We start from the raw sequence: 24,387 nt of genomic DNA, 5'->3' as shown, positions 1-24,387 counted from the left end.
TTCAAAATCCTTTATCGGTCGGGCTTTACTTCATATTTCCCTTGCATAATCTTCCATTATTAATTCTGAATGTCCTTTCTAGCTGGCCAATACAAACGTTCTCGACGTTCTCGGTCACCTCTGATCTCATTATCATATCTCCGCAGAAAGCCCTCCCATTGGCTGCTGACGTCAGCGCTGACCCTCTGGCCGGTTAAACTAAGCTTAGTCCGCTCTCCTCAGACTCTTTTAGGTCTGTGTTTGTAACGGGCACACGTGCGAGTGATATTGATCTGGAGTTCACAGAGACTTTAGGGTTTGAGAACAGACACAGAAGAGTTTTCCAAGAGCTTTAGATGTATAAATGTATTCTCACTCGCTGCCCTTTGTGTGGTGATTTCAAAGACGCTCCTGGTTTTCTTATTTTAGTGTGAGTTTGGGATGGGTCTGAGCGAGCCGAAGATTTTAATTAGATCGTTCAGTAATCAGAGCACGAATCACAGGAGGAAAAGAGACGTGTCGCAGTGAAAGGCACTTTACACACACACACACACCTCTAAAACCATCAATTCACTCGCTCTCTCTCTCTCTCTCTCTTTCTAGATAACATGGTTGATCAGACCAAAGTGGAAATCAGTGAAGCCAAGGCCACGGATCTGGCAAAAAAGGTATTGACACACGGACAAACACACTGAATCACACAGATTTAGACCAAATTAGAGTCCTCCAATATGGATCAACAACACCAGATCTCTCACACACACACACAGCCGCTGCTCCCAGACGCCCCCCGCTGTCTCAGTGCGCCTGTCAGTTGACAGATGTGTAATTTGGGAGGTGAGACAAGCAGAACGAAGATTTCCTGTCTCTTCCTGACATCTTTTCTCCAAACTCTCCAAACACAGTCTACAATTATCTTGCGTGTGTGTGTGTGTGATGCCTTTTGGTCGATCGGATCACAAGTGGACGACTCTAAATATAGGTGTATACGGGTCTGAAGCGTTTTGAGCTTGTCATCAGGATTGTTTTGGTAGTGTAAACGCTCATGTTGTCGAATGTGTTCAAACAGCCACTAAAGACCGTCTGTTCGCCACACACTCATCTAATGCTTAAACATTATGGGAAACGCTCTGGAGACGGGATTTACACTTGTCGACTGGTGACCAAAGTTGGGTTTGAAGATGGAAAACATCCAGAGATGTATAAAGTACTAGAAACCCGGACTTGAGTAAAAGTACAAGTGCTCTATCAAAAAAGTGACTTGAGTAGAAGTTGAAGTCCTCTGTATGCACCACACTTGATTTTGAAAAACATGAAAAACTATTTTTTTACTTAAGTATTGCAAGTAGTTTATTTTAAAATTCACTACTTAAGTACTAAAAGTAAAAGTATTGTGTCAAGTAATTATTAAGGAAAGCAGTCAAAAGTTTGAACTAGCAATCAAATAAGGTACAAATTTGCCAAAAAAATGTCATTGCAGGACAACCCCTGCATTAGTTGTCAATGTGTGTCAATCAATACCATTACTCTATAAAACTGGCGTGTGATTTAGGCAGCATGAAAGACAACTTGCAACGAATGATTCGTTAAATTTTTATAATTGTAACTAGCAGAACATTAAAAAAAATAGTAAAAGTAAAAGTATTAAATTCATTGAAAATATCTACTGAACTAAAAGTAGAAGTATGAGAAAAAAACAATACTCTAGTAGAGTACAGATACAGCATTTTAGTACTTAAATACAGTACTTAAGTAGTTCTAGGTCTGTTTTAATTTTAGTTTTAGTCTAGTCTTTGTGTCAAGCTGACATTTTTAGTTTTTATTAGTTTTAGTCACGTTCATACTCTTTTTAGTCTAGTTTAGTTTTAGTCGACGAAAACTGATGACAATTTAGTCTTGTTTTAGATGACGAAAAACATAGTCTAGTTTTAGTCAATGAAAATTGTATTTTAGTGTCTTTTTAATAGGCAATTCTATTTACCCCAGACAATATATAAGTAGCCTGCCTAAACCAAAATTTTCTTTTAGCCAAACCCATTTCAAACAATCTTATCTTCTTATATTATTGTTACCTAATAGAAGAATACTCAAGAATACATCCATTACAGACATGAGAGACGCTCTGAATTGAATTTACAACATATTTATTTTACCAACCAAACATGTTAGAAGTAGCCTGCCCTACACGCATGATGAAATGAACGTTTTTCCAAATGTCATTTCTTCTTTTTCTCCCAAAGATGAATCCCTTTCTCTGTGTCAGACTTAACTTTGTTTGTTGTCGTTTACGCTAACGCCTGTTTCACACATACTCCGTTTGCAGTGCGTATATATTTTTCCCGCACCCATGCTACAGTAATAGATTAGCGCTCGGGAAATAGAAATGCTGCATAATAATAATGCAAGTAGGCTAAACAAGACGAAGTAACGTTAAATAACATTTTGTCTCGTTTTGGTCAACGAAAATGAAGAGACGTTTTAGCATAGTTTTTATTTTGGTAAACCACATTTAGTCTCGTTTTTATTCGTTAACGATATTGCATTATACATGTCGTTATAGTCATCGTCACACGACCAGCATTTACGTTGCGTCTCGTCTCGTTTTCGTCACGTGATAAAGGTTCGTTAACGGCAATATTTAGTCATAATTTTCGTTGACAAAAGCAACACTATGTGTCACACACACTCACAACTTTCGGCTGGTGTCGAGGCCGTCAGAGCAGAAGCTAAAGCTGATGTTCTCTGTGTCTTCCGTCATGTTTATGTGTAAATCGGGTGAGATTATTTCATCCAATAGATGGACAGATCTGAAAAAGATTGGCTTGTTTCAGTTACGCCCAAACCACACCTATGAATAATGAAGCTACTTCAGACCAACCCCTTTTAAACTTGCGTCAGGCGCGAGAGTCATTTATCCCGCCGGTAAAATAGCCAACGCATTCTCATCCCATGGCGTCATATACGACGCTTTTGCCAATGCGTATATATATTCCAACGCACATGGCACTCTGTAGCATCTATATAACACGCACAGAGTGTGGGTAGGTTTAGTTTTGTGTTAGACCACTAGGAGGCGCCTAATGCCCCATACATATCTATGTCTCATATTGACGCTAAAGGGTGCCATGTGTGTTGTATGTCTACGCATTGGCAAAAGCGTCAGTATATGAGATCTTGGGATGAGAAAGGGCTGAAATCGCAACAGCGCCCGAGACCTGCCCACAAAATTACTTGTGCTTCACGCTTGATGCTTGTGTTTCAGATCATTAAAATACGGCACCAGGTATCTATAGGACCTGAAATGTACTCTATCTATCTCTGTGTGTGTGTTTGTATTTTCTCCGTCAGAGCCAAAATAAAGTAAATAATCTCTGCTTTGCTCATGCATTTGTGTGTGAGAGTGTCCATCAGGCTTGTCAGGCGAGTGTTTACTCTACTCTCTTCTCCTTTTCCTTCTAATCCAGAGTAATAGCAGTGTGTCGTCAGAAGAGCGACAGCGAATGACTCTCATTATTAACACATGGAGAAGTTGTGTGTGTGTGTGTGTGTGTGTGTGTGTGACCCTTCCATTTCCGCCGCTGTCACGTAATTGCATGTCTGACTTGCAAACACCCGCTGTCAATGTCACCGGAAATTGTCAGTGTCTGTCTGTGAGAGGGAGAATAACAGTTTTTTTCTGGAAGTTTGTGAGGTGAATACTAAAATCCAGAGAGACTCGATTTCACCTCAGATTTGTTTTCGAGTCCGTCCTCTTATTCCCTGGCGCAGAGAACAATAAACCACCTTCATAGTGATGATCTGTGATGGTCATGTGAGAGTTTATTGATAACACAATACATCACTTTGGTCAAATGAAGATTCTAGCTCTGTTCATACCGTTTTAGGTGTGTATTCTGCGCACAGTACACAACCACACTGTCCTGCTTGAGATGCATTGTGCTTGACTATGACCTTCTGAATGACATGCACAGCATTAATCACACAATATAATGAAGTCTTGGGATTTGATGTAGCGCTCTGCTGTTTGAATGTTTATTGCACACTCTTATTTTCTTAAATTTATCATGCCGTAAAAGTTTGGGTTCTGTAAATTGTTTTTTAAAAAGAAATGAACACTTTAATTCAGCAAGGATGCATTAAATTGATCAAAGTTAAAGTAACTTTTTATAAAGTTACAACATTTTTCTATTTTAAATGTATGTATTCATCAAAATATCCTGAAAAAAAAATTCCACAAAAATATTAGGCACACTTTTTTTTAAGATTGATAATGAGAAATGATGATGAAATCATATTAGAGTGAGTTTTGAAGGATCGTATGATGCTGAAAATTCAGCTTTGATCACAGGAATTTATTACATTTTACAATATATTCACATAGAAAACAGTCATTTTAAATTGTAATGTAATATTCCACTATATTTTGATCAGCCTTGGTCACTGTAAAAGAAATATTTTCAAGATTTGTTATCACAACATATTTTCTTTTGCCAAATCAACTTTATAATAATTTATTTAGTTGAGATAACTTATTATTTTGAGTTTCTGATGATTAAATTAATCATTGTATTAACTCACTTTTTCCAGTTCAATCAACTTAAAATTTTAAGGCAACCCAGGTTACTTACTTTTTAAGTTAAACCAACAATATTTTTTTTTACAGTGTAGTAATCACAACATTTTTTCTTTAATCAAATCAACTTAAATAATTTATTTAGTTCAGATAACATATAATTTTGATGATTAAATCATTCTCCTTCATTGTATTAACTCACTTTTTCCAGTTCAATGAACTTAAAATTTTAAGGCAACCAGGTTACTTACTTTTTTAAGTTAAACCAACAGTATTTTTTACAGTGTACGAAACTTAAAGCAACATTTAAAAAATATTAAAACATTACAAAAATCTTACCAACCCTAAACTTTTGAACGGGGATCTCAAACCATTCAAAATGCTTTTTTTTTTCAGTCAAACGTGTGTTTTGAGTAGTTTCCACACATGCTTATTGAGGGATATTCTTGTTATTAATGACGTGATGATCCCGGTGTGTTTGTGCAGCTGGAGGCGGAGTTGACGGCCCGGCACGAGCTGCAGGTGGAGCTGAAGAAGATGGAGGCCGATTACCAGCTGAAGGTTCAGGAGCTCAGCGCTGACAAAGACACGCTGGGGAAGGAGAAGAGCGAGAGAGAGAAGGAGAACCAGGGCCTGCAGTCTGAGATCAGCCAACTGAAGGAGAAGGTACATGGAAATGATGTCATTAAAAGGAGAAGTGTGTCAATTCTGCGCCACCAAACAAAACTGCTATTGACCTATGGCTAAGCCACGCCCCCTCCACTCACTCGGACACACAGTCAACGTTCGGGGACAGGCACTATGGCTGCTGTCACAGTAGGAGACAATTGGTGATTTTTGGAGACAGATGATTAAATATCATCTCAAAGTCACCTAAAGAGGTCGATGAAAAGCTTCAGCTCCAGGTCACAGTGTAAACGTGATAAACCGCATATTGTTGCCATCACCGTTTGGTGCTACAGTATTTACATCAATCATTCAGCACAACATCAGTTAGCATTTGTTATCTTGGTTATTTACAGATACGTTAATGAAACTTACAACGCAGCTAGAAGCTAACGTTAACATTTTCTAATGTTAGGCTAACGTTAGCCTAACAGTACTTTAGAGATTTTAAAGTAACGTTCAAATACGTTATTGACTTAAAGGTGCTGTATGCGATTTTTAGCGGCCTCTGATGTTTCAGAATGCAACAATAGTAGCCTACTTTTTTTGCTCTGTGCTCGTGCCATGATAATGTTACAATAAACTGCATTTAGCCGACATGTGATGTTATATAGCATAAGCCATTTTTCTAACTATTCGTGTATCTTTCACAATCAGCAATGTCAACATAGGTGAATGTCTAATATGATAACGAAAACGGTTAGTGAACTAAACTGAGCAGTTTCATTGTATCAGTAAGATCGTAGGAAGTGACATTACTGTACTGAACGTGTCTGGAAAAGCGCGCATGCACGTCACATCTGATGGATTTCGCAGGAAATCCGACCCGGAGACCTCACTTATAAATATGAATATTGGCCTTCAGAGGTAATAGCAAAACCCGAAAAGTGGATCATTGCAATGTGTGATTACAACCCCTTCAAACACAGGCAATAAAAAAAGGATTCATTTTATATAAAAAAAAAAAAGTTACGTATAGAACCTTTAACTTAGAACAGATATGGACATCCTTGTTTAATTTATCCACGTTTAGTTGGTGTTTACAGCATAACTTAATCCAGAGCAGACACTTATCTCGGTTGAGATGTGGTTTGGGAAAGGGTAAAAAAAAACCACACACCGTCGCCCAGCCTCTTGGGAACCTAGTGTCGGCGCTGCATGTACCTCACGCACACCGTTTGACCATTTTAAACTTAAAATAACAAGAAAAAACGAATGAAAACTGGCTAACCGCAATGCATTTCAATGAACGTGGAAGCAGAGAATGTCTTGGGTTAGCTGCGCGCTGTGATTGGCTCATCGCGTTTGAGGCCCAACATGATAGATATTGAGTAAACAAATGTCCAAATAAAACACAACATAGTCTTTACTGTATGAAAACGCTCTTTTTCTCATTCTTGCATGTTGCTTTCTCACTCTAAAGTGTCAATAACTTTAAGTAGGCAAACAAAATTGGGTTTCAAAGTGCAGGACTTCTTAAATAAACTTCTACACTCATTTTACAGTAATGCATGTGTATCAGACTCTCTGTTCCTGTGTATGTGGGCAGTTCTTGACTAGAATTAACTGCGTCTCTGTGAGGAGACAGAAGAGAGTAGCCGACTGTGAGGAGAGATATTAATAGAACGGGCAGGACAGAAGTGATGTTTGCCGGTTATCTAACAAACACGGATGCGCTACTGATAATTCCAGTGGAAAGAGATGAAGCGCCGCCGTCAGCAGAAGTGCGGAGAGATGTTTGTCCGAGAGAACCCGCTGAGCTAAACCGACCCGTCACCTACTCATAAACAAGCATCAGAAACTTCTCCTTAATGAGACGTCAGCCAGAACCCTGTCGTGAACTACTTCCCATCTCACAGTCGAACTCTCTGTCTGATGTGACATTGGCAGGCTGGTCATTTTTAATGAGTTCTGCCAAATTCTGGGTAAATAAATTATGCCACTAATTAGACATGAATTTAGACACTCCCTCATGTGCTTCCAACTCTGGCCTGACCTTCTTCTGTCTGTCTCTCCCTCCATCAATTACAAGATTAACTAGATTCTTACATTTTATGAAGAAAATCTGAGTAATGCGCCTCATGCTATGGTGTCACAATTTTATCAGAAACCTAATTTACATCCCAAACTTCAGATGTATGTTGATTTGAACAAACCCCTGACACTGAGTTGAAGAATTGCTATAGAGATGATTGGTTTTTAAATGATTTTGTTACTTGCTTGCATTATTATTATTATATTGCATTGTAATATATATATATATATATATATATATATATATATATATGAAGAGTTCAGATGCAAAAGCCTCTAAATGCCATTTGAAATTTTCTTCTTTAATGATGATTTTTATCAAACTTGTATATTTAAATTTAGTAATTTCACTTAAATAACAATTAATAGGTAATTATCATTGCCATTTAAGTGAAATCACTGAACTTCATTCTATCATTCTATCATTCTAGAAGAAAATTTCAAATGGCACTTAGAGGCTTTTGCATCTGAACTCTTCATATATATATATATATATATATTTAAGCATATGTATGTGTGTATATATACTGTACATATACACATGCATATATATAAATGTGTGTGTGTGAATAGTTCTATTCTAAAAAAGTCTAATTGTTAGATTTATTCTCTTTTTTTTTTTTTTTTTTTTATTAAGCAAGCAATACAAATACAAATAAGTACTTAAGAAAACAAACATAACAGTAAGAAAAAACAAAAAACAAAACAAAAAAAAATATTGCAAAAAAACACCAAATATATATATATATATATATATATATATATATACATTAGGGCTGTGCAAAAGTTAATTGCGATTAATCGCATCCAAAATAAAAGTCTGTGTTTACATAGTATATTTGTGTGTGCTGTATATAATTATTTTGTATATATAAATACACACACATGCATGTATATATTTAAGAAAATGTGTTATTCCTACATAAAATATTTATATTTATATAATATAGATTATGTATTTATATATATATATATATACAGAATTTAAGCACAAATAATTCTTAAATATATACATGCATGCATAGGTATTTATATATACAAAATAATTATATACAGCACACTCAAATATATTATGTAAAACAGACTTTTATTTTGGATGCGATTAATCACAATTAACTTTTGCACAGCCCTAATATATATATATATATATATATATAAACTAACTGTATATGTGTCTGTGTTTATATATATATATATATATATATATATATATAATGTATGTATGTATATATAACCCATCCATTTTTTTTAATAAAACTAAAATGTAAATTTGCTAGATTTCATCTCCTTCCATTTTTCATATTTCAGTATTTTACAAGTTATAACGTAAGAGTTGATTGTGTTCTTGTTCTGGTTGCTGATATATGACTGCATAGGTGTTTCTTTTGTTTCTCAGATCGACAAGCTTTCAAAAGATCTCAAAGAAGCCAAAGCGAAGGTCATCACCGTACAAGTGCCTGTGGCTCCGCCTCCTCCTCGTCCAGGTGAAGCCTGCCTCCCCGCACCAGGTCCTCCTCCACCACCACCACCTCCTCCTCCTCCACCTCCTCTTCCCGGACAGACATCCATGCCTTTACCTCCTCCACCTCCTCCTCTTCCTGGGGCAGCCGGCATGCCTCCGCCCCCTCCACCTCCTCCTTTACCCGGAGCACATGGCATGCCTCCTCCTCCACCCCCATTGCCAGGCGCTCCTGGTATGCCGCCTCCTCCTCCTCCTTTACCAGGAGCACCTGGTATGCCTCCTCCTCCCCCTCCTCCGCCCGGGATGCCCGGGATGCCTCCTCCACCTCCTCCAATGGGCGGTCCTGGAATGCCTCCGCCCCCTCCAGGCGGGTTTGGTGGATGGGCACCTCAGGTTCCTCAGCTGCCCTTCGGCCTACAGCCCAAGAAAGACTACACACCTGAGGTGCAGCTGAAGAGAGCCAACTGGAGCAAGGTGTGTATGTTCTCACAGGTCTCCGCCTACTATTTTGGCTCTTAAAGATGTTGCATTTGCCTAGTCAGTGTGACTATATGAGTACTAGTGGCGGCTGTTTACTACTCAACCTGGGTAATGTATCTAGAGATGGGGTGCAGAAATGAAAAGCTTTTTTCATGATTTTGGTCTTTTGGTTTTATTAACAAAAATGCATCACATTAGGGTTGTCACGATTTGATTTTTTAAAAATCTTTCAATTGCACGTTGCCTGTGTCGAGTAACTGATAAAATACCGGAAGTGGCGCATTCAGTGGATGAGGATCCATGAACTGCATTTTAGACTGTCACAATGTATTAAAACCATTTAAAAAACATACTATAGCATTGTGCTATTGTGAATTCACAAATGCTGTGATGCAGTTATGTAAATGTATGTCCTGCGGGTTTAATATATGCTCTTTAATTATGCATATGCATGTAGGTTGCATACATAGGCGAAAATCTCGTCCTCATCCTAAATGAGGATGGCAATATCATTAAAATATGTGTATTGTAAGATATTGATATATACACTCTTCTATGTAGAACCTTAAAAAGTTCTATCAGCGCTGCGTATTTGGAACCCCTAAAAGGTTCTATACAGAAGCCCTTTTTAAGGGTCCTTCCTTTGTAACCAGGAAAAAGGTTCTATTTGGAACCTTTTGGGTTCATTCATTATCATTTGTTTTGTCCTTTCCGGATTAAATATTTCATATTATTGACAAACATCAAGACCCTAAAATGTATTTATGAATCTCAAAATTTAAGATATGGGGGTTAGAAAATGTGTATATTTATATCATTTTATGTAGTTAATCAATATCACACGAAGAGTGCCATTTCAGTTTTTCTCCTCCAAAACTCAGCACGATTAAAATGTGATATTAAGTTAATAAACAATCATTTAATTACAACTACAAAATATTGCAGAATAATGTGATATATTAATGAATGAAGCACCTTGTGAGAACCACCAAAAGGGTTCTTTCTTGTCATTATAGAAGCTTTTTTTAGCATAAAAGGTTCTTTGGAGTTGAGTAAAGAACCCTATGGTTCATAAATAGAACCCCAATGAACCCTATTTTCTAATTATAATTATGTAATTAGAACAATTCAAATGCAAACGGGGCAAAAAAAGAAAAGAAAAACAACCTTTTAATGTTTTGAGTCCCCCTCCCTTGCCTCACAGTGCTTTGGTCCACTGCCTGCTCCCCTTTACATCACACACACACACTCCGGTGGGGGATAATACTGATTTTCAATAGCTGTAAACTCCAATAAGTCAAGGCTAATTTATTCACTTTAAACATTGGGTGTGTATTTAATATAATATAATATCACACAAACAGTGAAGTTTTTCTCCAGATATTAGCAAAACAAATGTAATTTTGAACATTTTGAGTCGGCTTTCAATGAACCAGAGAGAAACTTTGACAACATGCTACACTGATAATAGTAGTAAGGCTTTCCTATGTGTGCACATATCCTCAGAACGTTCAGTTATCGGTGTCCCCTTCAAAAATTGCTCCGTTTACTATACTCCCAACATTTAGATGAAAATGGTTGCATGCACCTCAGAGCGTCTCGGTTTAAACTTTACAGTAAATGCTGCTCCACATCAACTGTTATCATTTACATGTGTGGAGCGTCTCAAACTACATCTCTGAGTTCATATGGGAACACATTGTGCGTCATTTCATTAGATTTGTAAGATGAATCATTTATAAACCTACGCCAACACAGGAGAATACATCAATATCTTTCCGTTTAAATCCTCGTTCTGAGTTTGCATGTTTTGATGTACACAGGTGATGTTGCACATCTATCGTAAATAAGTGTCCAAATAGGAAAGATTATGTGAACATAGGGATTAGGTTTTGTTTGGCCAATATTAAACAAGGATTTGATCTGATGTAAAGTGTAATAACTAGTTGCCAAGGCAACATCTCATTTATGTTTAGTTATAAGTGCAAATAAAAGTTAATAACCATATAGACATGAAAAAAATGACAAAACAATTAAACTAACTAAAATCTAAATGAAAAATAAATCAAAATCCTATATTTTAACCAAAATTATATATACATTTATATTAAAGTAACACTGATAACAGATGCATTACACAAGATGAGAATAGAATAGAATAGAACTTTATTTGTCATTGTAGTTATACAACGAAATTTGTTTGATAGCTCACAGAGGACAGCAGCCATAAAAGACATAAAACACATGGCATAATAAAAGTATAAAATATAAAAATAAAAGAATAAATCCTTAATAAGTTAAAAAGACACTTAGTTTAATAAATAAACAAGATAAATATAATAATTTAGTGTCAACATATTCGAGAATATCTTTTATTTATTTATTTATTTATTTCTTTTTTTTGAAATAAGCAGCAATATAAATGCATTGAAGGCAAATTTTAAATAATAGTGGTTCATTTCAGGTAACTTTTGTATATAATAATAACTATTATATTTAATATTTTTGTTTAGCTAAAAAAAAAAAAATACCCCAACCCCCTTTTCATATTTTATTAATTAGTTTTAATTAAAATTTATACTTAAAACAAGGGAAAAAAACAGTAACACTTTACTTGAAGGGTGTGCATAAGACAGACATGACACCTTCATAAGCATGACATGACATGTCAAAATGTCATTACTGAGCGAAAGACACTTAATGACAGTAGTCATAAACATGCATAAACCCTACTTGGAATAAACCCTAAAATGAATATGAAGTAGGGTTTATGCATGTTTATGACTACTGTCATTAAGTGTCTTTCGCTCAGTAATGACATTTTGACATGTCATTTCATGATTATGAAGGTGTCATGTAAGATGCATTGTATAAAAACAAGACGAATGCAGTTTTGCTTCTCAAGTAAATTGACTTAAGTTTAGAAATGGAAAACAAGACAAAAGTATTGACGTTTTTTTTTATTTTCTAAGTTGTACTGTAGCCATAGTTTCAACCCATACGTCGCCCACTTGCAGTGTAAGGGACACGCGTCCCGTGTTGCAGCAGTGAATCATGGGTGATCATGAACACGCTCCTCTCCTCCTCTGATCTCTCTCTTTCCCTCTCTCTCTCTCTCTCCCTCGCCCTCCACAAGAGTAAAAACATCAAAACGGTCCTGTCTCCTTTTAGCCTAAAGCTACTCTTTAATGGCTTCAGTGGAATTCATGAGTGTTTAGAGTCTCCGTGGTTAGGGCTCTTTGAGGATGTCAGTGAAATAGCTTTTTAATAAGCCTGTGTCTTTTGACTGCGTCTATGAAAGATAATTAAATTGCTAGTAGAAAGGACAGCATTCTTTTGTAATTTAAATTAACGTTTTTTAGCTTTCCTCTCATGCTCTCAGACGAGTCTTGTTATCTCTCTCTCTCTCTCTCTCTGGGGGTAATTAGATGCTGCTGTATCATTAGAGGTTGTACCTTGTCTCTGCGTGTCCTAACCTTTCTTCGCCGCCTCCGCTTTCCCCTTATACATCTCTTTTTCTCTTCCTCTCCTCTCAGATTTGTTTCTTTTCACATTCCAGTGGAAATGGAGGTTAGAGTCTTGACTGACTGTGAACGTCACACATGCTTAGTCCATTCAGACACAATTTGCAAGTTTACATTCAACAAGGTCTGAGCGATTAGTTTCAATACACCAATGCATTTTTGACGATTCTGCTAGTGTTATTGGATTTAGTAGCATTGTGAAAATTGCAATAATACTAATGCAGTTTCTAAAGGAATAGTTCACCCCCAAATTAAAATCATCCCATGATTTACTCCCTCTCAAGTCATCCTAAGTGATTATGACTTTCTTCTTTGAGTCGAACACAATCAGAGTCGTATGAAATAATATCTTGGCTCTCTAATGGCATTAACGAGTTTTTGAAGCTCCAAAAAAAACTCATCCATCCATCATAAAAGACTCCAGTGGGTTAATAAAGGCCTTCTGATACAAAGCGATGAGATTTTGTAAGAAAATATCCATATTTAAAACTTAATAAACTCTAATCACTGGCTTCGGACAAAAAAAAAAACCCTTCGTTTTGCGTCAGTAGGCCTTTATTAACCCACTGGAGTCGTATGGATTGCTCGTATGATTTATGGATGCGCTTTTTGGAGCTAAAAAAATATGTGCTCTATTCAGTGGCGTTACAAACCTGGGAAGAGCCAGAATATTATTTAAGACTAGAAAAACAAGTTTGATGAGACAAACTTACTTTAAGTTGGCTTGAGAAAGCTTGTAAAGTAGTTTGACATTTTATAGATGGATTAGTTAGAAAGAATAGTTAGAAAGAAAAAAATGATTGGTTAGAAGGGAAAGATTAGTTAGGAAGCTAGATAAATAATATATAGATAGAAAGATTAGTTTCTATGAAAGAAAGATTAGTTAGAAAGAAAGAAAGATTTGGTAGAAAAGAAAGAAAGAGAGAAAGAAAATTACTTAGAAAGAGAGAAAGAAATTTGGATGGATTAGAAAGAAAGAAAGAAGGAAAGAAAGAAAGAAAGAAAGAAAGAAAGAAAGAAAGAAAGAAAGAAAGAAAGAAAGAAAGAAAGAAAGAAAGAAAGAAAGAAAGAAAGAAAGATGGATTGGAAAGAAAGAAAGATTGATTAGAAAAAAAGATTGATTAAAAAGAAAGAATGAAAGAAAGATGGATTAGAAAGAAAGAAAGAAAGATTGATTAGAAAGAAAGATGGATTAGTTAGAAAGATGCATTAGTTTGAAAGAAAGAAATATGGATTAGAAAGAAAGAAAGATGGATTAGATAGAAAGAAAGATGGATTAGTTAGAAAGAAAGAAAGATGGCTTAGTTAGAAAAAGATGGATTAGTTAGAAAGAAAGAAAGATTAGTTAGAAAGAAAGAAAAAACAAAGAAAGAAAGAAAGAAAGATGAATTTGTTAAAAAGAAAGATGTATTAGTTAGAAAGAAAGAAAGAAAGATGGATTTGTTAGAAAGAAAGAAAAAAAAGAAAGAAAGAAAGAAAGAAAGATGGATTTGTTAGAAAGAAAGAAAAAAAATGAAGAAAGAAAGAAAGAAAGATGGATTAGAAAGAAAGATGGATTAGTTAGAAAGATGCATTAGTTTGAAAGAAAGAAATATGGATTAGAAAGAAAGAAAGAAAGAAAGAAAGATGGATTAGATAGAAAGAAAGATGGATTAGTTAGAAAGAAAGAAAGATGGCTTAGTTAGAAAAAGATGGATTAGTTAGAAAGATAGATTAGTTAGAAAGAAAGAAAGATTAGTTAGAAAGAAAGAAAAAACTAAGAAAGAAAGATGGATTTGTTAAAAAGAAAGATTGATTAGTTAGAAAGAAAGAAAGAAAGATGGATTTGTTAGAAAGGAAGAAAGAAAGAAAGAAAGAAAGAAAGAAGAAAGAAAGAAAGAAAGAAAGAAAGAAAGAAAGAAAGAAAGAAAGAAAGAAAGAAAGAAAGAAAGAAAGAAAGAAAGAAAGAAAGAAAGAAAGAAAGAAGAAAGAAAGAAAGAAAGATTAGTTAGAAAGAAAAATTGATTTGTTAGAAAGAAAGATTAGTTGGAAAGAAAGGAAGAAAGAAAGAAAGAAAGAAAGAAAGGATTATAAAGAAAGAAAGAAATATGGATTAGTTAGAAAGATTGATAGTTAGAAAGAAAGAAAGAACATGGATTTGATTCTTTGATTAACAGAACGCTCTAAAGAACAGCGATGTATACAACTTAATATATATTAAACATTATCTATATATATAAATAAATAAGTCTGAAATAAATCCTTGCTCAGCCGTATTAGAAAACCGAGTCGCAGGGCCGGAAAAGACAGAATGATGGACGTTAAAAAGGTTTGTGCAGCGAGAGATTGAGAGGAGGAGAGAATTACAAAAGGATGGAGCAGTTTTTGTCTGGCCGTCCCAGTGTGCATTGGGAGCGCGTCGCCTTTCTCTCTTTTGTGCGTAAAATCGGGATCCGTTTTAATGAGTTTCACCCTCTTTTATTCTCTGTCTATTATCATATTCTGTCTTCCTCTAATCCTTGTTCTACATTTCTCATTCTGTCTCAACCGTCTGAAGGCGGTTAGCGCCGATATCCTGACAGTCTGTTCACTGCTGTTAAACTCATTTTACTCCCAGGACTTGCAGCGCTTTTCTTCTGTGTAAATGAGGTTATGGGTTGAGACTGTGAGAAAGCGCCCGGTGGTGTTTCATCTTCTCGAATGGGGTAAAATAAAGCCCCGGACTCCAGAATCACAATCTGCGGGCCATTAAATCAGTGCAGCGAGATGATTTGAGCCGAACCATCATATCAGCGGTGTCTACGTAATGATGCTGTCCAGAGACCGGGGGGGGCTCATTTATAAAACTATGCGTAGGATTTGTGTCAGAAATGGTATATGGATAAATCATAGGATGTTCACAGAAATATTCAGATTTATAAAACTATGTGCACGCACATCCTACGCAGTTTTCCCTTAAAGGGATACTTCAGGATTTAGCATTAAGCTTTATATTAGTATTTTCGAATTACCATGTTTTCCACTCTCATATCCCCTTGAAACGAGAAATTTATGTTTTTTTTTGTCTGTAAAAAATCCTCCGACGACATAAAAATCATCATTATGCGTCATCAGAGGATTTTTTGTCCAGAGGCTAAAGACTACAGTGAGTAGTACTGTCCCGCATGTCCTCAACCCGCCCATAGAGGGCGATCTCACTCACAGAATGAACACAGTGTCGGCCATCTTGTTTGTAAGCTTAGCTAGCAGGATCTTGTTCTGTGGAGAAAGCCGAGTAGTCGGGGTTACATCCTCTTTTTCCCGGACATGTCCGGCCGTCGATGTCCGGGATTCAGCTTTTGCTTTCTGCAGTCGCCATTCATTGTTTTTTTTTAATACTTTATTTTCAGTTTTTCAGTTTACAAAAACAAAAACATGCACAGCTTTGGTTTCAATCGAACTGAATTCATTCCGATCGGTGAATCTGAATGAACGCTAAACAAGTGATCGGTTGATGTGCGTTTTAACATTGTTAAGAAAATCGCCAATCAAACGAGTGTTTGTGTAGCCTGTTAGTTGTAAGACTTGCTTTGTGAAGTCTTCAAGTTATTTATGATTGACAGTATTGCCATTTCTTTTACACAACAGTCTACAGTTTCACACACTTTCACGTGTTTCTTCCATCTGCCAACGGTGTCGCCATTTCTCATTTCACCCGTTTTTGTGCGTACGCGTTTACGCACATTTTCCCATCAAGTTTGCTTTTTATTAAAACCAATTATTGTGTAGAGAGCGGCGTACGCCTTTTTTTTGTGTGTGCGCAACGTTTATAAATGAGGCCCGCGACCGTGTCAAAGCAATAAGCCAATTGAGGCCTAGGCCTTTTTTTTTGTTTTGTTTTTTTAAAGTGAACAAGGGATGTTGTTAAGCACAATGTCACCACATAAATGCATTATCACTAATGAAAATCACACAAAACATTTCCTCCATTAACTATTATTAGCTCAGCTGTTTGAGGTTTCTGGTTGTCAACATATTACATTAAGACTCAACTGATGCATCACAGCTGTGTGTGTGTTAGCCAATTATAACTGGCTCATCCAATCAGAGTTTAGAGCCAGAACTGTCTGTTTTGGGGTTTGATCACATGCAGAATTTTGTATCTGATGTATTGTGTCTCTTGCAGTTTATTGTTTATATAACACCATAATAGTATGTAAATAATACTTAAAGGAGAAGTTCACTTTAAAAAAAAAAAGTTTTGCTGATAATTTACTCACCCCCGTGTCATCCAAGATGTCCATGTCTTTCTTTCTTCAGTCGAAAAGAAATGAAGGTTTTTGATGAAAACATTCCAGGATTTTCTCCATATAATGGACTTCAATGGGGTCCAAACGGTTCAAGGTCCAAATGAGAGTTTCAGTGCAGCTTCAAAGGGCTTTAAACGACACCAGACGATGAATAAGGGTCTTATCAAGCGAAAAGATCGCTCATTTAAAAAAAAAAACAAAAAAAAAACTCGTGACTCTCATGTTTGAACTCGTTCATCAAAAATGAACGAATCTTTTCCCGAGTCAACTCGTTCATTTCGTTCGTTGAATGAACCAAATGACACGAAAATAGATTCGTTCATTTTGATGACATGGATATCTTGGATGACATGGGGGTGAGTAAATTATCAGCAAAAGATTTTTTTTAAAGTGAACTACTCCTTTAAATAACACTGGTCTCTTGTTCTCCTTTTTTGAAGAATTATTTGGAGAAAGGATTCAGATATTTTATGATTAAGGGATTGATTTGAAGATGGAAGTATAAATGAACAGATTAATGATGTTGATATATAAATTGGATGATGAAGAGACAAACGTGTTTGGATGATGGATGAAAAGATGGATGAAGGCATTGACGAGTGTTTTATGTTGCGCTAGATCGCACCGGAGGATCTTTCTGAAAGCAGTTTCTGGGTGAAGGCCAACGAGGAGCGCTACGAGAACAAGGAGCTGTTTGCCAAACTCACACTGACCTTCTCCACACAGACCAAGAGTGAGTTGATCCACCCTGCCATCCTCCAGTCACATCACACACACATCACACCATCACACATTAAACCTCTCTCTCTCTCTCTCTCTCTTCTCTGAACACAGCCTCTAAAGGTAAGAGATGCCCCTTGCTCTGTGCTTGTGCATCTGTGTGTGTGTGTGCCTGCTGAGACTCTCCCCGAGGGACTGGGTCAAACATAGATGACAGAATACAGGGATGTGGAAGTGATGACTGTCATCTCAGTGTAGAGAACAACATCAGGGCCAGCGCTGAGTCTAATGATGACAGAGTTTAGCGAAAGAGAGCGTGAATTTCATGAAAACGGGACAATGAACATTCATCAACTTTCATGAATAGAAATACCCAAGTTAGCCCAAAGGCTAGTTTTCATTGGCTGTCCCTTTTCCAAAGGTTATTACGTTTCAAAAACTACAGGACAGAGAAATATAACCAACAACTCTGTAAAATACAATCAAACAACACGTTATACAGTATAATATAAAAAAAAATGAAATTGAGTAAAATTAAATGTGTAGATTTCACCACAAAAACCAAAATAAAAACTACTTTGAACTACCTTGAAATCCTTGAAAGTTAGTGAATCTGAAAAAAAAAATGCAACGCCCTGGAAACTTTTTGAAAACTGATACAAGTCCTTGAAAGTGCTTGAATTTATTTTTTCCAAGAAGTTTTCTGGAAAAAATTCCATATTTATTCCCTCCAGTCTGCTGTGTTATTTCGCCAACACTTCGTGTCCTCTGCACACTAGCTTGCTTGATTTATGTTAATTATGGGAATTTACATGTTATGTTAAAGGAGTAGTTCACTTTAAAATGAAAGTAAGCCCCTAATTTACTTTATTTATTTAATTTACAAGCCATCCTAGCCTTTATATAGGGAGCTCTACAGTTGATTACAGGACGTTACAAAAAATGCCCAAAAATACGCCTCCAAATAGCACTTTTCTCACTTCAAAAAATTGATTTTAAAGGCCTCCACTCTATTTTAATGTGAAATATTGCATTTATTGTAACAAAAAAAAAATAGTTCTAATGGAAAATAATTGCTAAATATTGCATAGTATCAAAATCCCTTCAAAATTCTGAATAATATAATCTAAACAATATTATTGAACAAAAACATAATAGTTTTCCTGGAAAAAAGAAGCCTACAGTTCAAGGCTTCGGTCACTTGTTTTGACTGCAACGGAGACAAGTGTGACCACTAAAAGAAGAGGTCTTTGAATTTGAGGGTATTTGACCTGGAAAGTCCTTAAAAGGTCCTTGAATTTCAGGTTAACCAAGGTGTGGGAACCCTGTTTGAAGCATAAAGAAAATGAAAGCATATTTAGGATCAGTAAGATTTGTTGCATTGTCTACCCTATCTCACGACCAATTCGTACGAGTGATTAAAAAGTGGCTCATTCGTACGACCTCACTCGTACGATTTGTCTAAACCCACGTGATGGGTAGGACATTCGTACGAATTCATACGAATTGGCCAATTCGTAAAATATGTACGATTTAGCAAAAGTGTTTGAGTGAGGTCGTATGAATTGTTACGAATTAGCCACCTCGTAAAATTCGTACGAATTCTCGTGAGATCGGGTTGGCATTGTGCATTATTCTCATTACAACAGGGTGGCCGCGGGTCCTTAAAAAGTCTTAAATAAAATTTTCCTAATAAAAGGCCTTAAAAAGTATTAAAATGTCTTAAATTTCGATTCGATGGGTCTTAAATATTTCTGGTCACATTACCGCTAAAATTTCTCCCGTCTGATGGACCCAATGTCCATCAAATAACCAAGTGAAGCATCGAATTTGATTATGATTGTTTATGATTTTATTACATAAACAGCGATTGATAATGTATTTCTGGTAGTACTTGCCTGTCTCTGAAATATTTTATAGTGAGAAATCAAAACAAATGAGCATAACAGCACACAAAAAACTCACAGAAGAAACATACATTAAACGTTGTTTTTTATTTATAATATATGATACAGTTAAGTTAGATAACATGACGGGAGCTATTTTGCTCAATATTCTCATGATTGCAAATGTTACATTGATTTTAGTTCAATAAACAAGTAGTTAGTATTAAATTACTTCAGTTACTTAGGTTAAATATTACATATATTCATGTAATTAATATAATGTGTATTTCCATCACAGGTTTGGTCTTAAATTTCATTCAAAGTGGCATTAAAAAGTCTTAAATTGAACTTGTTTATATCTGTAGACACCCCGTTACAAACAAGCACATTTTCCTCTCAAATTTTCATAATGTGCAATGCTAAAAAAAAATATTTTTTTTCTTTTAAAAAATACATTTCTCATTATTCTCAGTTGTGATTCTTATTAGACCCTCTTATTAGAATTTCATAACAAAAAAACAAAAGTATAAAAGCACAACAATGCATTTTTTTGCATTCACAGCGAAATATTATTTCTTTTTTTTTAATCATATTTTGGTTTGAAACATGACCCGCACATGTTCTTCACTGGTTCCCTTGAGATTCGCCTGGATGTCATATTTTCGGTGACTGTATGCAAAAGCCCCTCATGAATTAGAAATGAGCAAGAGGCAAGTGTCAGGTGTGTGTGTTTCCTGCCACCTGCTCTTTGTCCTCTATGAGTGGCCTTTACAGTTTTATTGCATATTTATATCTGATACGATATACAGCACTGTCAACTTTAACAAGGTGTGTGTGAGTTTTTTTAGGGCTGTGTATGTGGCTTCGCCCTTCAGCAAATGACCTTCAAAGAGTGTGATGTTGTCATGCATCCGCCGCAGCCTCTCTCTCTATCTCACACACACACACACACACACACACACACAAACACAGTGTTTTCTGTTTTGAATATGGAAAACGAAACCTTGAAATGTCATCTTTGGCAGCTGTTTTCCTCAGGACCACCTGAGCTCGCCGTGTGTGTGTGTGTGTGTGTGTGTGTGTGTGTGTGTGTGTGTGTGTGTGCGGGTCCAGCTGTCTGAGTTGATGTAGGATAACCTTTTCTGATATCTGACTGTAAATGAATGCTGCCCTTTTCAGATCTTCCATCTGTCCGATCCTGTCCGTAAAACACGAGCTTGTGTGTGTGTGTGTGTGTGTGTGTCCTTGAGCAGGATTGTGGTGTTCTCTTCCATCAGGCGGCCGCCGCCATATATATCTCTCTCTCTCTCTCCTCTGGTCACATCACTCTCCAGCCGAGCGAAAGGACGCCACCGACAGCCAGAGCTGACCTCTGACCTCTGCTGACGGTGGGGTCGCAAGTTGATGACCTCTTCAGTGAGGTCACACCACTGATAGTTGATTTAATTTGACAGGACCTCAAGCATATTATCTTGCGTGTGTTCCATCACAGTTGCTGTTGCTCATTCTCAGCGCTAGTGATCTGAACGCATATGATCACGCATGCATGTGCTGTGATGTTTCATTCATGCTCGCAATGCAACACAAACCTTGTGTTTTCATGGCTTTTCTGATTAGAGCCCGACCGATAAAGGATTTTGAAGGCCGATACCGATACAAATATTTTTGGGTTTTAAAATCCGATATTCCGACATATCGGCCGCTATATATATATTTTTTATTAAATATTGTTGGATTTCACACACGTGTAAAAGAAAAGCTCACTTTTCTGCACATGATATGTTTGATACTTTTTCTCTATGTCAGTAGCGGTTCTAGGCACGGGCGAACTGGGCAGTCGCCCGGGGCGGCATTTCTTCATGTCACATGGGGGGCGGCACGAGCAGTTAAAAAAAAATACTCTGTGCCGCGAAGTTTTTCTATTTTTTTATCATTTCGATTCAATTATTGGCAATGGCGCCCTGCTTCCTGATAAGGTGCCGTGCGCAGAAGCGATGTCAAGGGAATCTCCTGATTAGTTCACGTATCGCGTCTTTTGCGCGCTTTCAAATCCTCTATGTTTCAAATAGGCGCACGGGAAGCGCGCTCATTATGCGCTCACGGGAAGCGCGCTCATAAACTTTTCAGTATGGGAGCGCACGTGTCGTGCACCCTAACACTTGGGTGTTTTTTTTCTCTTCTCCGTAAATAAATCTTTTAGCAAAGCTACAGCAAGCGTTTTTCTGTGGTGGAAATACATTAGCTACTAAAACTCCTTTGTCGTTGTGGAGAGCGCAGTGTAATGAGTGCATGGTTCTATAGCATCGACAGCCATGGGAAAATCGGTACGAATTTTACTATCAATAATAAAATATAAGCTACTGTGCATTATAAATGTCAGTAATGTATCTTTATTGACTCATTCTTTAGATGATTTAAATGCTGAAATATGAGGTTTATCTTTATATAAAACCTTTTTTTGTGTTAACCTTTTTTTAAGTTTAGTAGGTAAGATGAAAGACACTCCTTTAAAAGAAATCTTTAATGTTATTAACTTGGTGAATTGATTTCACTGTGTATTAGGCTTTTTGAACAAGATTTTGGTCACCATATTATCTAATACTTTTCAAAATGATCAACTAAAATCAACTTTAAAGGTGCCATATGTAATAATTGAGGTAACAATATACGAAAAATGAGCTACACGCATCAAAAGAATGAGAATAAATAAGTGCAAAGATGTCATTAAAAAACTGACAAGTTATAGTGCTGCCGAGATATTAACCTGAATTAGCATGCTAAATTACTAGCCCCGGCCCGGCAGGTATCGTAATACCAGTTCCGGCCATGGGAGGCGGTATGCGGACGGGCAACGTTAGCACCAGCCAAACTGCAATAGACGAGTGAGTCGCGCTCGCGCCGGCTTGTGTGTACTTGAACCTGATGTCAGTCGTGTGGAAATACAGCCAATTACTACATTTCAGTTCAGGGAAGAGTTCAAAAAATTATTGGTCGACATTATGCATGAGGAATACATTTTGGTAAGTTGTAGCATACTGTATCTTTCACCAGTGTTCGTGTTCTTTTTCCAGCTAGTAGAGACGATCGGTTCACGTGCGCTAGGGATCTGTGGTGTAACATGTACAAGCGCCAAAACGGTATTTATTCTTTGAATTGCGTAATATAATTGACAGAATCTGAGAGCTTAACTAACCTGTTTGCTAAGTGTCAATTGCATGTGTCTCACAGTGAATTCACGGCGCTAGCTTGATCAAGGGGGTTTCGCCCTGGGTGTAATTCAAAGTAGAACCGCCACTGCTCTATGTCTAAATGTTCACTCCTCGCAAGTATAACTTGCATTTTACAATGCAGGGGACTGTAACTAGAGATATGCTAGTTATAAATACGGTAATCATTACTTTATTTAGGCAGAAAAAGTTCATTGTGGTTTCCAAGCTCTTAGCTAGCGTGGTTAGCTAGTCTATGATGAGCCATAATTTAGCAATAGATAACATCATACTGCAAATTGTAAAACATACATTTTCAATATAACAGGCCAAGGAGAGACGATTAAAGCGTGTTTCGTCCATTTGTATTTTATTTTTTAAATATTCATTTATCGGCCATTATAACTGCCGATACCGATATAATGGAAAATGCCTAATATCGGCCGATAATATCAGCTGGCCGATATATCGGTCTGGCTCTATTTCTGATTGTTTTTTTCTCATAAAACTTAAAGTATTTGATAACAGACAATATTTGTCAGTCCATTTAGATGATTCATCTATAGCGGAAGGATAGATTCGGGGTTGATTAACATAGAAGAAATAGCTTGCTAGTCACATCTGGTTAGTTCAGCATTTAACTTATCATTAATGATTATTCCATTCATGTGTGCTGTTACTTTATTTATAGAGAGAGAGAGAGAGAGAGTCTGTGCTGATGGATTCAGCAGTTTTACTGTCTCGATGGAGGTTTTATTTTTCGTCCATTTCTGCGTTTATAAGCGAGTCAGGTTTGTTTCACAGGTTTGTTGTGTGTGTTATTGATTGGCTTCTCTCTGTGAGTCTTTTAATGTTTCTCTCCGTCTCGCTGGCGGCCTGCTTTTCCCGTCTCCACGGAGACCAGCTGAGTCTCTCGGGATTTAGTTCAGCCGCTCACCTCTGCTCTCTCTCACACACACACACACACACACACATGTCTCCTCCTCTGATGTATATCACCGACCTACTTTATTATCACACACACACTTGCGGCTAGTCTCGTCTCATATCAGTCCCTGCTGTCCAGACTCACTTAGAGTTATAGACCCAGAGCCACAAGTGTGACAGCAGGGGACACACACACACACACACACACACACACACACATCTCAACCTAAAGAGTGGATTGCATATGTACGACTCTTGTTGTTTTCTGTACTTCCTTGAGATCTCAGTGTATTATTCATGAACTTGAATTACAGCCAGACAAACGTGACGATAGGCCTCATGTAGCTCCGCCCCTTTTCACCGCATGAACGAAAGATCTTACGGATTTATGAATAAATGTGTTTTAAAATCTCCCATCCGCATCAAAAATTACAACTCATCATGATAACTTTCATTCACTCTACAATAAGTAAATCCACTTCACAAGCTAATTAAAACGCAAGTTCAAGCACACTAGTGCACGAGGTCTATAAGGCATGTAGATATCAAGTTATTATAAACATTACATTCGTTTGGTTTTGAAACAATGTGTGATTTGAAATGCACTATACCAATAAAATTTGACTTGAACTTGAAATAAATCTACAATATTTGCTATTTTA

At 36.7% G+C, this 24,387-nt stretch overlaps 1 protein-coding gene across 2 annotated transcripts in view; it reads left to right on the top strand.

Moving 5' to 3' along the window:
- The window catches only part of diaph1 (diaphanous related formin 1), a 126,222-nt gene that overhangs the window by 42,964 nt on the left and 58,871 nt on the right, over positions 1–24,387 (top strand). For both annotated transcript variants that reach the window (XM_089135103.1, XM_089135102.1), the window contains 4 exons: positions 583–647; positions 5,039–5,218; positions 8,649–9,188; positions 17,605–17,719. In XM_089135103.1, coding sequence (XP_088991229.1) covers positions 583–647; positions 5,039–5,218; positions 8,649–9,188; positions 17,605–17,719 — 900 coding nt within the window. The remainder of the gene's footprint in view (positions 1–582; positions 648–5,038; positions 5,219–8,648; positions 9,189–17,604; positions 17,720–24,387) is intronic.

This window comes from Pimephales promelas, chromosome 9 (assembly GCF_988280905.1).
Source record: "Pimephales promelas chromosome 9, fPimPro1.hap1.1, whole genome shotgun sequence".
NCBI lineage: Eukaryota > Metazoa > Chordata > Actinopteri > Cypriniformes > Leuciscidae > Pimephales > Pimephales promelas.
The sequence above is the reverse complement of the archived record's forward strand: the minus strand, read 5'-3'. Positions and strand labels throughout refer to the sequence as shown.